The 13,346-nt window shown below is 36.2% G+C and overlaps 1 protein-coding gene across 1 annotated transcript in view; it reads left to right on the top strand.

Annotated features, from left to right (window-relative positions):
- TRPM7 (transient receptor potential cation channel subfamily M member 7) overlaps positions 1–13,346 on the top strand; it is a 128,295-nt gene that overhangs the window by 102,080 nt on the left and 12,869 nt on the right. Inside the window, exons 28-36 of the mRNA XM_060005233.1 lie at positions 1,968–2,064; positions 4,368–4,438; positions 7,682–7,716; positions 9,656–9,681; positions 11,179–11,229; positions 11,316–11,381; positions 11,999–12,282; positions 12,408–12,490; positions 12,839–13,044. Coding sequence (XP_059861216.1) covers positions 1,968–2,064; positions 4,368–4,438; positions 7,682–7,716; positions 9,656–9,681; positions 11,179–11,229; positions 11,316–11,381; positions 11,999–12,282; positions 12,408–12,490; positions 12,839–13,044 — 919 coding nt within the window. The remainder of the gene's footprint in view (positions 1–1,967; positions 2,065–4,367; positions 4,439–7,681; positions 7,717–9,655; positions 9,682–11,178; positions 11,230–11,315; positions 11,382–11,998; positions 12,283–12,407; positions 12,491–12,838; positions 13,045–13,346) is intronic.

The following is a 13,346-nucleotide window of genomic DNA, read 5'->3' as shown; positions in this document are numbered from 1 at the left end:
GAAAATTTAATGAAAACTACAGACCACCTTCCCAGGCAAATGCACATATACAAACTTTTTTCTTTTTTTTTTTTCTCTCTTTTTTTTTTTTTTTTTTTTGGTACGCGGGCCTCTCAGTGCTGTGGCCTCTCCCGCTGCAGAGCACAGGCTCCAAACACGCAGGCTCAGCAGCCATGGCTCACAGGCCCAGCCGCTCCGCGGCACGCGGGATCCTCCCGGACCGGGGCACGAACCCGCGCCCCCTGCATCGGCAGGCGGACCCTCAACCACTGCGCCACCAGGGAAGCCCCAAACTTTTTTCTTTTAAAGTATAGAGTTTTACAAATACCTTGAAGCCCACTCATCAGTCCCACACTAGAATTTCTATCAAAGACGGTTCTATGAAATTGATGTGTCATTGTATCAAAGAGTATATATCAAGGAAAATACTTAAGTAAAACAATCAAGAAATAGCTAGAACTGGTTCCAAAAGGAACAACTAAAATCAGAAAGGAAATCAGAGTTGCTTTGTGACAATAGGAAAAAGGTTAGCACTTTTTGCTTGGCTATATATCAATAAATCAGCTGTAATGTGAAGAATGTGAAACATCAAAGGTAGAAAAACTTAATTTTCTTGAGACGTTTAAGTTAAATTTATTTAATGAAAGTAATAGCTTATTGTGGTAGTAACATTTTAAAACTCATTGTTTCTGAGCGGTGGTAGAGGTTTGGAAATATTTTAAAGTTACATAGTAGTATGACCTGTGTATAGCTGAAAAAAAAAACAGGGTGAAGGTATCAGATCTTCTGCATTAGTTTAATGAATTTCGTTAGTTCATCTGGAAAAACGAATAGGTAAAAAGAAGAAAATGGGGGAGAATTAGTTGTTAGATTCTAAAATATCTATACAAGTGGTATAATTGAAACATGAATATTTAGTGAAACATTTTGGTGACTCCAAAATAACCCTTCTACAAATACAAATTTAATAAGAGTTGGATTAGAAATTGATGAGAAAAGGAATGCTTTGTCAGTAAACACACAGATTGGACAACTGGGTAGAAATTAGGAAACGTCTGTTTCATATCGCTTCATAAGCTCAGATGAATTCTGGATTTAAATATAAAAATTCAAAGTATAAACAAACTTAAGAAAATAGAAATATTAAGTCAGTAAAGCCAGGAGGGCTTTTAGAACAAATATTAAGGGAAGGATGAAAAGAGATGAGTACCTAAAAATATAAAAGCATAGATAAAACAAATATGAAAAAAATTGAAATTTGACAAATAATGACCAGATAGATCTTTGTTATACAAATAGCTTATACAAAGCAATAAGAAAGCTACCAAAACTCCCCAAAATAAATTTCCCCTCCACTTTTTTTTTTTTTTTTTTTTTTTTTTTTTGCGGTACGCGGGCCTCTCACCGCTGTGGCCTCTCCCATTGCGGAGCACAGGCTCCGGACGCGCAGGCTCAGCGGCCATGGCTCACGGGCCCAGCCGCTCCGCGGCATGTGGGATCTTCCCGGACCGGGGCACGAACCCGTGTCCCCTGCATCAGCAGGCGGACTCTCAACCACTGCACCACCAGGGAAGCCCCCCTCCACTTTTTTACTCTCCAAAGAAGAAAGTATTGCTGTTTCAATTTTAGTGTAAAATAGTTTTTTTCTTTTTAAGGTGAATTGATAAATGTTTTATTATTTTCCCTACAGTTTCCTATTTTCCTCCAATTTTTTAAATGAACTTGTATTGCTATGAAAAAGAACTCATTCAGATGGATTTATGAACAATAAGCAAGTAAGGTGTTTTGATGGCAGTTTTTGAAATTGACATTGAAGAAAATAACTGTAATTTGTAATATACCCCTTGGAGTCCAGGTAGATTAAAGCATATTGAGCTAAATAGATCCAGAGGCTCTTATACTACTTAGAGCAATGATTTGAAATTTAGTTCAATTGTTTTAAAATTGTGTATATGTATAATATGCAGAATGATATTCCTTCTGAAAACACTCTGAAACATGTGAGTTCTCATGCTGGATTTACTGAGTGTCACAAAACTTCTGTTCCTCTTCATTCAGAGCAAGGTGAGTATTTTGACTTCATGAATTATGCTAACAAATATACTCATTTAAGCTTTACAGGTATTTTATGGACATCATTAAACTTTAAATGTATTTTATGTATGTCACACGCTTGAGCAGTGAATGTTGCAGAAGTAAGAAAATGAAGATTCTGGTCCATCATTGTTGTTCTTAACCTTGAATAATACATAATCTGAACATTCTAATATTTTTCAACAGATTGTTTAGACTTAAAAGATGAAAGGCAAAGACTCACTTTTTACAAATATGCTGACTTTTTTACAAATGAATCGGTTGTATTTTAATCTGTATAGTCATTTAATCAACTTATTTTTCTGCTTTAACCTTTAAAAATAATTAATACATTTATTTGGTTCAAAATTAAAATACACACACACACACACACACACAAGCACTTTGAAAATCAGTCTCAGTCTCACACCAACCCCATGTGTAACCACTGTTATTTTTGTTTTTTCTCTAGTTTCATGCTTATGTAGTCATATATGACAGTAGTCTTTTTTACTTGTTCATCTTTTACACAAAAGGTAGCATACCATACATGTTGTCCTGCACCTTTAATTTTTCATTTAAAAAGTTGAATGATCTGGAGATGTTTCCATATCATGCTTTTTTGGGATCATAGTTATATGCGTATAAATTTATTGTTATCTAACTTTTCAGTTATGTACATTTAATCTTTATAAGGTTCCTTAAGAAAAGCAGTACTTCCTTATTCCCCTCACCATCATTTCTCCTTTTATTCTCTTCAAGTTGGGTTTATTCCAGGAGTGCAAATTAGTTTAACATTCAAAAATATAAGGCATGATAGTAACAAATTAAAGAAGAAAATCATATGGTTATCTTAATAGCTGCAGAAAAGGCTGAATTTGATGAAATTCAACATCCATTCATGATTAAAACTCCTAGCAAAGTAAGTATAGAATGGAGTGTCCTTAATCTGAATAAAGGGTATCTAACAAAAACTTGCCACGGGTACCATACTTCATAGTGAAATATTGAACACCCCAGAAGGAGAACAAGACAAGGATTCTATTTAACATTTCAGCCAAAGAAGAAAAGGAAGAAAAATAAATGGTAGAAGGGTTAGGAGGGAAGAAATAAAACTCACTATTTTTGGATAACATGGATATTATTTCTAAAGTTAGGATGCCTGTAATTTTATATCCTCGTATTTCAGTTTTAGGCAGTATCTATTGACCTCCCACTTAAAGAAGACAAGGATTGAGCTCTTCCCTACTGCCGTCCCCACCCCTCTCTATTCCCTAGCCCACATGCATGCACAGATGTCTTTACCCTGTCCCACCAGTGTAGTTATGTCATGATTTTGGTTAGATCAACACTGGATTCTCTGCTCTTTGAATAAATTTTTTCAAAATATTCAGTTTCATCATCTTGAAAAACTTTTGCCCAGAGTCCCCTAATATATCTCAATCTGCTCTTTTTGCCCTCTATACCTGGAATGTTCTAAGATTTCCTTTCACCGTTCATTCTTTCGTTCTAAGATTTCTCTTCACTGTTCTTTCTGAGGTTTTCCTTTATTGTATCATGAGGTTGTAAATTCTAAATTAATTTAAAATTTAACATCCTCACTTTTTTTGGAAAATAGGCTTAATTCTAAAGTTTGTTTAGCATAAACAAGCAAAATGTGACAAAAGTGGCATCTTAAATGGGGGGAAAGATGAACTATTTTTTTTCCATTACTGTAAAATGATGTTTAAGATTATTAATTGCAACATTGTTACAGCAAGAGATTGAAATCAGGTCAAATGTCCATCAATAGGAGTTTGGTTAAATAAATTATTGTATATCCATTGTATGAAGTTCAGCATAATATCAAAGTAGAATAGAGAAATCCTCTGTGTACTGATACTGAAAGATCTCCAAGCTTAAATTTAAAAAACCAACAACAAAAAACCTGAGGATATATATATTATACTAGCATTTATGTTAAAAAAGAAGATTCAGGGGTATATATAGAAACACAAAATATCTTTGGAAGGATACACAAGAAATTTGGGAACAGAGGAAGAGCAAGACACTTTTTTTCCCATACTCTTTTATTTCATATTGCCTTTTCACAAAAATAAATTGAATAATTTTGATATCCTGTCAAGAGACCCGTGAGACTCATATAACTCTTACATTCATCAGTGTTGGGGAGAGGATAAGTTATCTTAGGTAAGTTATATTATGCCTCGAAACACTTTGTGTTTGGTTAGTTGGTATTAAAAAAAATTTGTTTTACTTGTATAACTTTTTTATTTTTTTAAATTTTCTTTTAGTGGAAAGTAACAGTAGAAGGCCATCTATAGAAGACAGTCATGAAGTAGATTCCAAAGCAGCTTTACTACCGGTTTGTACATTTCAATTAAACATATGCGTATTTAAAAATACTTATTTAGGGCTTCCTTGGTGGCGCAGTCGTTGAGAGTTCGCCTGCCGATGCAAGGGACACGGGTTTGTGCCCCGGTCCGGGAAGATCCCACATGCCGCAGAGCGGCTGGGCCCGTGAGCCATGGCTGCTGAGCCTGCGCGTCCGGAGCCTGTGCTCCGCAACGGGAGAGGCCACAAGAGTGAGAGGCCCGCGTATCGCAAAAAAAAAAAAATTATTTATTAGATAAGAGCTGAAAGATGGTGATATTTTATCTGAGATTATATCTAGCTTTCAAAAAATGTTTAACCTTAGAAAACTGACCTCAGTGCATAGTAGCAGTTATGGAAAAGAGTTTCTTCCTGTAGTGAATAGTCAGGAATTATTAAAGAAAAATGTATGCAGAAGAAAGAAAGGTAGGAATCTCTATTTGAATTGAAGCTAATGATATGAAATTATTCCCAGCCAACTGGAGTAATATTTGATTTTACAAACACTCTTTAAAAGCAGACTTTGGCAACCAAGACAAATAGCTTGGGAGAAAGCAAAAACAGTTGCTCCTTTCTAGTCAAGTATAGAAATTAGTGCTCATAATTATGATCCTGGATCATCAAGAACATATTAACTTTGCCCCATCCCCCTGGACTGAACGCTACACATGTACTCACACCCTCTTGCTTGCTCCCACCCTGGCAAGCAAGGCAACCATGAGAGCCTGGAGGTTCTTCAGAAGACAAAGAAGTCATTCAACCAGGTGTTATCAGCCCCAGGTGGGGCAAGCAAAGGTGATGGAGAAGATTCCAGGAAGCTGCCAGAGCAGGCAGGGGAGAAATCCCAGGTTGTGCATAGAACTGGGCACTATAAGTGGTTCAGTGTGCGAATGGGATGTGGATTCATTTCTGTGATGGACTGAAAGGGAAACCCCTTGGATATTCCAGTCAGTGTATTTGTACACCAGGTTTTTTTTTTTTTTTATCTTATCCTGTTAGAAGCCTTTGACCTGCTGCTGCTATTGTTTCACTCATTTCCATCATCTAATGCAGAAAGGAAACAAGAGGATCTTCTAAGTCCATCAGATGCCCATTCTTTTTTTTAAAAAAATATTACTGTATTTTTATTCATCTCATTTATGCATGTTCCTTTGTTGTGGCGACAGCAAGGGGGTTGGGGGAGAGGAAACTTTCTTCACGCATGCACAAAGGTTGCAATGTTTACTGAAGATGATGGGAAAAATTTTTCGACACTCGCACCAGCTGAGGCCAGCCAGCAGTGAATCTTGGAAGTGAATTCCAGTGCCCACAACCGGCCCAGCATGGGAAGTGAGGAATCCATCCCCTCCCTGGCAGTCGTACCTTGCCCAGGAACATTTGAGAAAAGTGTTGCCCAGTCTGCAGTCTATGACCCTGAGCGGAGAAATGCTCACCAGGAGGATCGGGTCCAGCAAGGAGTTCCAGCCGCCCAGTGATCCCAGTTTGCCCTGCTCACTCGCCTGCCGGTTGTCCCAGATGCCCATTCTTTTTCTCTTCTTTTTTTTTTTTTAAAAAAAATATTTATGTATTTATTTGGCTGCGTTGGGTCTTAGTTGAGGCACGCGGGATCTTCATTGCAGCGTGCGGGCTCAGTAGTTGCGGCACTTGGGCTTAGTTGCCCTGTGGCATGTGGGATCTTAGTTCCCCGACCAGGGATCGAATCCGCATCCCCTGCATTGGAAGGCGCATTCTTAACCTCTGGACCACCAGGGAAGTCCCCCAGATGCCCATTCTTATTAAAACATTTTAGAAGCCTGAAGAAAAGAAAAAAAGAACATATTAACCATATTAACTTACAGTGTGCTATAAGGAGATAGATTGTATTATTAAAAATCATTTTATTAAAAAAATTATTTCAGTGGGAAGGGTGTTTAGTGAACGCAGAGTTTCACAGTAACAAATCCTCCTTTCTTGAAGGACTCATCCTGAACCTAAGCTGCATAGTTTTGCTACAAATAAGGTTCCATTGAAGATGACCTCACGATGCTAAATTACAAAACTTGTGGGAGCCAGCTTATACAAACATATTAGATCTCTGACAACTTGAGATAGTAGAATTATTGGTTACAGATTATAAGTCTGATTAAAGCCATTAAAAAGTATTATAAATATTTCTAAAAAAGAAAAGATATTACTCAGAAATACTGGAAAATTTGGGAAAAAATAAAAAATCTCAGGGGTTTCCGTGGTGGCGCAGTGGTTGACAATTTGCTTGCCAATGCAGGGGACATGGGTTCGAGCCCTGGTCCAGGAAGATCTCACATGCCGTGGAGCAGCTAAGCCCGTGTGCCACAAATACTGAGCCTGCATGCCTAGAGCCCGTGCTCCTCAACAAGAGAAGCCACCGCAATGAGAAGCCCGCGCACCGCAACAAAGAGTAGTCCCTGCTTGCCACAACTAGATAAAAGCCCACACGTAGCAACAAAGACCCAAAGCAGCCAAAAATAAAATAAGTTAATTAAAAAAAAAAAAATCTCGGTGGGGGTTAAAATAACAGATTGGGCACAGCTGAATGGAGAATTTTGCTAAATTGGACCACAATGTAACATAGAATTATAATTAGGTGGAAAATGTGTTAAGCATAAAGAGATGGAAAAATACCTCTAAATTGGCCTTGAGAGAGTAGACAATTTGAAGAGATTATAAATGACTTAGAATTTTCCAAATTGATGAAATATATGAAGATTCAAATTCAGGAAGCATAAGTCCCAAAGTGGGGAGGTAAAAATAAATCCACACCTAGAAAAATAATTATAAAACTGCAGAATAAAGCCCACCACGTACACAAACAAAAGGGCTTCAATGAAATATGCCTGTTATTAGTGATTTCTTTGTCACAGTTCGCATGATTTTAATTTTTATCTTTATACTTTGATGTGTTTTGGCACCAGGCACATATTTTTTTTTAGAGTCATAGAAACAAATATGTATTTTAAGAAAATAAAATTGTCAGCAGACAATTACAGTTATGTTGTAGGAAATAACACTCATGAAATTGTTTATTCTACTTTGTGGAATGGCCTTATGGTAGCTTTTATACCAGTTTTTTATTTTATTCAGTTGTATAAAACAAATTCATATTAACTTTTCAACCCTTCATTCATCAAACATGTAGGATACAAAACAGATAAACAGTTATGCTTTATCTAGAGACTTTTTTCTTTAACTTTCTGTTTGTGTTTGTTTCTGACTAAAGGATTGGCTACAAGATAGACCATCAAATAGAGAAATGTAAGTAAGCCTTTTCTCATCGTTAGTGTGAAAAGTATCATAGGTATTGAATGTTGTTTTTTTCCTGCTCTTTGCATCATCTTTTTTAACACTTCTTGAAATTATTGCTGATTATTTATTTTGTGATCTCCTGTCTTTACATAGAAGAGATTAGGGAATCATTTATTATAAGTTAATGTATATATTTTAATTTATGATTTTATATAGTTACATTAGTCATATTATAACCACAACTCAAATAAAATTTTCATTATAATGATACAGTTATGATTTTATTATTTAGTCCTGTTTCCAACTTGCTTTTGAATAAACTTGTTCAACAACTTAGTTTGACACTTTAGCTAATAATTTCTCTGCCCATCATTCTAATCAACAAGCCTTTCTTCTGCTTTTGGGAAGCACTTTGATAATTAGAGCAGTAATACACAGTGTACATTAGAAAGCCTGCATACAGGAAGCTCCACGAGAAAGCTGATGTGATAATCCAGAACCAAAAGTAGAAACAAAAGGCAATCTTACAAGTAGTCATCCCCAGAAAGTGAAAATTTTCAGTACAGATTAAACATAACGATAAAGAAGAATCAAAGATAATCTCTGTTTTCCAGCCTCGAAATTAGTATTTTAGGATTCCAAAGGACATTAAAAAAGAGTAATTAAAAAAGTAATCTTGTTTTGACACCCATTTGATACTAGAAGCATGGTAAAGTTACTCTCCAATGTGAACTGCTTGAGAAGGGAGGCCAATTTGAGGGAATTTATCATATATTATATAGTGTTTTCCCTATTTCCTTCTCTGTATCAGAAATAGATGTGAATATATGGAGAAGAGAATAAACCAGGTGCTATGTGGGTATGCAGTTGTTCAAATTGTGGAGGTATCCTGGCCCTGAATGGCATTTGGAAAATCTATTTATAATCAGACCTCTTCAGAGAATAATGTCTTTTATAAGTAGAACTGTAGGATGGAAATGCAGAATCAGTACTTAAAGTTGATGTTAATTCGGCTAACAAGAGAACTTTGAGTTACAGAATGCTGACCCATAGAAGTACCCAGAAAGGTGGAGTTGGTCAGTACTCTTTGGATGTGCTAACAGTGGTTTATCAGCAGTAGACAAAGGGCTGATGCTAGGGTCAAAGTATTTCCTATAGGAAATATTGATGTTACTAAGGTGAAAGCCAACGGGAAATATTAGGATCAGATAGAATGTAAGAGCTAGAAAGAGATTACCAATGTCTCCTGCTCAAGTGGTTCTTTCTAGATCTAGTTCTTCTAGTCCTGAGCAAGGCCACATAACTGTATAATGGGAGAGCTAAGCTTCTAATCTATTTTTCTTGATTCCCATTCCCCTTTCCTTTCCACTACACTTGTCTCTAATTTGCACTGGAATCTTTGGGATTAATAGAACCTACACTTGGTACCAGTATATGTTGTTATAAATAAACATATTCACATTGGAAAAAAATTTTTTTCAACATTAGCAATTGAATTTTGCAAAATGATATACAATTGCTGTTCTCTCTGTTCTTTGCCCATCAGTTCTGTTGAAGTATTTTTAGAATCCTGCAAAGTCATTTCAAGGCATTATTAAAGTACTGGAATGAATCTCCACAAATAGAGGAGTCATGGAATATTTTACTGTATTAGTACTGAACCTTCAGTTTGGCATCAAACTACTAGTAATATTTATGTAGGCATAAATTGGAGGTAAAAGTTGTTGATAAAGTATATGCATATGGATTTATACATATCCGTGTATGAATTTGGTACAAGCTTAAGGGAAGTGGCAAATATTCAAACAAAAGTGAATCTGAATCTCAGAATTCCTTTAATAATGTTATATTAAATAACAGTAACTTCATAAAATAAAAAATTTTGTGGTAGCCAAAACTAATTTTAAGTTCCTAAAATTGTAACTTATATTTTTTGTTGTTTCTTTAGGCCATCTGAAGAAGGAACGTTGAATGGTGAGTCTGTGTGGTAGATTTAATGCGAAAAACTGAGGATTGTATATGATATACTTTAGCAAATACTACATTGTCCTAAGGAAGAAATTTTAGACTTCATATTTGAAAAAGCCAAGGTAGTAGAAAGTTCTCCCTTCAGCTTGTTTCTCTTCATTATAAGTGTTTCACAAATACAAGAACTCACCGTGTGAATGATGATCGTTTTACAAAAGTCTCCCCACTCCCCTTTATCCTTGCTACCCAGGTTGCTTCTTCCCTTATATTCCGTGTGTTAGTGAATGGTACTTTTTCAGTCAGCTAAGTGAAACCTGAGCAGGAGGTATTCTTGACCCCCTTGACCTTGCACTCACAAAGCCCTCTTCCTCTGAGATATCCTTCAACCTTTCTTCAACCAGGAGACATTTGGTACCCCTCCTCTACAGTCCTGTATTGTGTGCATGTGTGAGAACACACATACACATGCACACACATACACACATACACACACACACACACTATATTTTATACTTCTCACACAATGATACAACTGTTAACTAGCTTTCTTCTTCTGCAAGACGATAGGTTCTTTTTCATTTATATTCTAGAAACTTAACACGTAGCAGGTTCAATTTATTCTCCTGGTTCAATTTATTCTCCATCTTTCTCAGTACAGTTAAAAAGTGAAGTCCTCGGGAGTTCCCTGGTGGCCTAGTGGTTAGGATTCCAGGATTTCACTGCCATGGCCCCAGGTTCAATCCCTGTTTGGGGAACTGAGATCCTGCAAACTGCACGGCGTGGCCAAAAAATAAAAAAGTGAAGTCCTGAGCTTCCCTGGTGGTGCAGTGGTTGAGAGTCCGCCTGCCGATGGCAGGGGACAAGAGTTCGTGTCCCGGTCCAGGAAGATCCCACATGCCGTGGAGTGGCTGGGCCCGTGAGCCATGGCTGCTGGGCCTGCGCGTCTGGAGCCTGTGCTCCGCAGCGGGAGAGGCCACAACAGTGAGAGGCCTGTGTACTGCAAAAAAAAAAAAAAAAAAAAGTGAAGTCCTCACAGAAACTAACACAACATTGTAAATCAACTATACCTCAATAAAAAAATTAAAAAAAGTAAAGTCCTCAGATATACTTAGAGATGGAAGAGGGGCTTTTTTGTTATTTTATATCTTCTCATGGTCAACCCATTAAAATGGTTACAGGGCTACAGCCCCACACCCCAAAGGTCTGACACTTTTCTTTTTGAGTAGGGAATAGGGAAGAATGCAGTTTATAACAGGAGAGTGTGAACCATCATGTGCTTTTTCCCTTCCAGGTGTCATACTACACAGTTAACCACTAATCTGGCATAATGAAGTAGGGTAATAAAGCACATGATGGACATAATTTATTACTTGTTTTTTTCTGTTTTTGTGAACAGAGCTTACATGAAGGAAACTTGGGATGATTAAATGAGAATGCTTGAACAAAAATTTATGCTGCATTAGTACTTTTAAAAGGGTCTCATTTGTTTATTTACCATTTTAGGTCTTGCTTCTCCATTTAAACCAGTTATGGATACAAATTACTATTACTCAGGTTAGTAATAGTAAATATTAAAAACAAAATTTAGTAGTTCTTTGAGCTTTTAGGGATTTCATTATTTCTCTCTCATTTTTATGCAGCTGTGGAAAGAAATAACTTGATGAGATTATCCCAGAGCATTCCATTTACACCTGTGCCTCCAAGAGGTAAATCCAAAAAGTAAAGAAATAAGAGGGAAAATAAACCCTTAATTAACATGTGGTTTTAACTGTAATATAGAACATGGGTGGTGACAGAAAGAGGAAGGATCACATTAAGAATTGTTAATTTCATATAAATTTTAATCAGTCTGATTACTACAAGATTCAGGTATGTTTAAACTGAAGGAAGCATCAGAAGTATTGATTTTCTCTCTTTCTGGCATATCGGAAGCAGTGGTGTATTTTAATTCAGAAAAGCTCTTGATCCGTAGTTTAGCAATGAAAGCATTAATAAATTGATACCACAGGGTTTGTGGAACAGATCTAACCTCCTGTTAAAAAGTTTAGAAGTGTTTAGACGTCTAATTGCTTTCTAAAAGTTTTTCTCGAAAATGTTCATGATTTCAAAAATGCTTATTATTACCAAATACAGGTGAATTTAGAGATATTAGATCCTTGGTTTCTGAGTATTTCTTGCCCTTAAACTTCTTTTATAAAACTACAACTTGGTCCATCTCGTATTCTATTCCTCACTTAATCTTAACCAAAGATACCTGCCAATTTCTACCTTGTGATTTTCAGAGTCATACTTTGACCTTAAAATATGTCTATTCATGTTGCAGGTGAGCCTGTCACAGTGTATCGCTTGGAAGAGAGTTCTCCCAACATACTGAATAACAGCATGTCTTCGTGGTCACAGCTAGGCCTCTGTGCCAAAATAGAGTTTTTAAGTAAAGAGGAGATGGGAGGAGGTTTACGAAGAGCTGTCAAAGTACAGTGTACTTGGTCAGAACATGATATCCTCAAATCAGGACATCTTTATATTATCAAATCTTTTCTTCCTGAGGTGGTTAATACATGGTCAAGTATTTATAAAGAAGATACAGTTCTGCATCTTTGTCTTAGAGTAAGTGCTAGTGAATGCATACAGTGAAGCATTATTTGAGCTTCATGTTTTCACTTCTAAAGTATGATAAATCAAGTAATCTTAATTTCAGTGTTGAATGAGGGTTTCTTTTTTCTGTTCTGTAGGAAATTCAACAACAGAGAGCAGCACAAAAGCTCACATTTGCCTTCAACCAAATGAAACCCAAATCCATACCATATTCTCCAAGGTAAATCTCTTAAAATTTTTGAGATCTTTTAGTGTTATGTGGATAGCATTCTCTTTTGACCTTCATTATTGATGCTGAATATTTCATTATTTACCCATTTTAAAGATGGATTAGAATTTTATTAAGAAAACTACTAGTATAGGATAAAATGACTAAATTGAGCAGGAACCTTTCTGAGGGCACTGAACTTGAGTTGAAAAATGAGAATAAGTGTAGGTGGTTGCAGAGCTGAAAGAATTATATATGGCATAGATTGTGTATTGGTTAAGATTAAATCAATAAAAATTGTCATTCGGTTGTTTATCATAAAAAAAACTATTAGTAATATCTATAACTGTTTTTCATAAGGTTCCTTGAAGTTTTCCTGCTGTATTGCCATTCAGCAGGACAGTGGTTCGCTGTGGAAGAATGTATGACTGGAGAATTTAGAAAATACAACAACAATAATGGTGATGAGATTATTCCAACAAATACACTGGAAGAGATCATGCTAGCCTTTAGCCATTGGACTTATGAATATACAAGAGGGGAGTTACTGGTACTTGATTTACAAGGTAAATTTATTAAAATATTGCTAAAAGGGAATTATGCATTAGGTTCTCATCTATTCATGTGTTATGAGCAATATACCGAAATCTGCTAATTTATGGATAGGTAAAATCTTAGGTCAGCAGAAGCTGTTAAAAAAGCAAGTCAATAACAGCCATAGTATATAGCTGTCAGGGCCCTGAAGAGTGAGATGCTATCTTAATTGTTATTTAGGTAATACAGATGTTTTAATAAGCAAAATCATGTGAAATCCCCTATTCCACTCATAGATCTGTAGCCTTAATTTCTTTAAAAGTATAAAGACCAT

Source organism: Delphinus delphis, chromosome 2, assembly GCF_949987515.2.
Source record: "Delphinus delphis chromosome 2, mDelDel1.2, whole genome shotgun sequence".
Lineage (NCBI taxonomy): Eukaryota > Metazoa > Chordata > Mammalia > Artiodactyla > Delphinidae > Delphinus > Delphinus delphis.
This window is presented reverse-complemented; position numbering and strand designations above follow the sequence as displayed.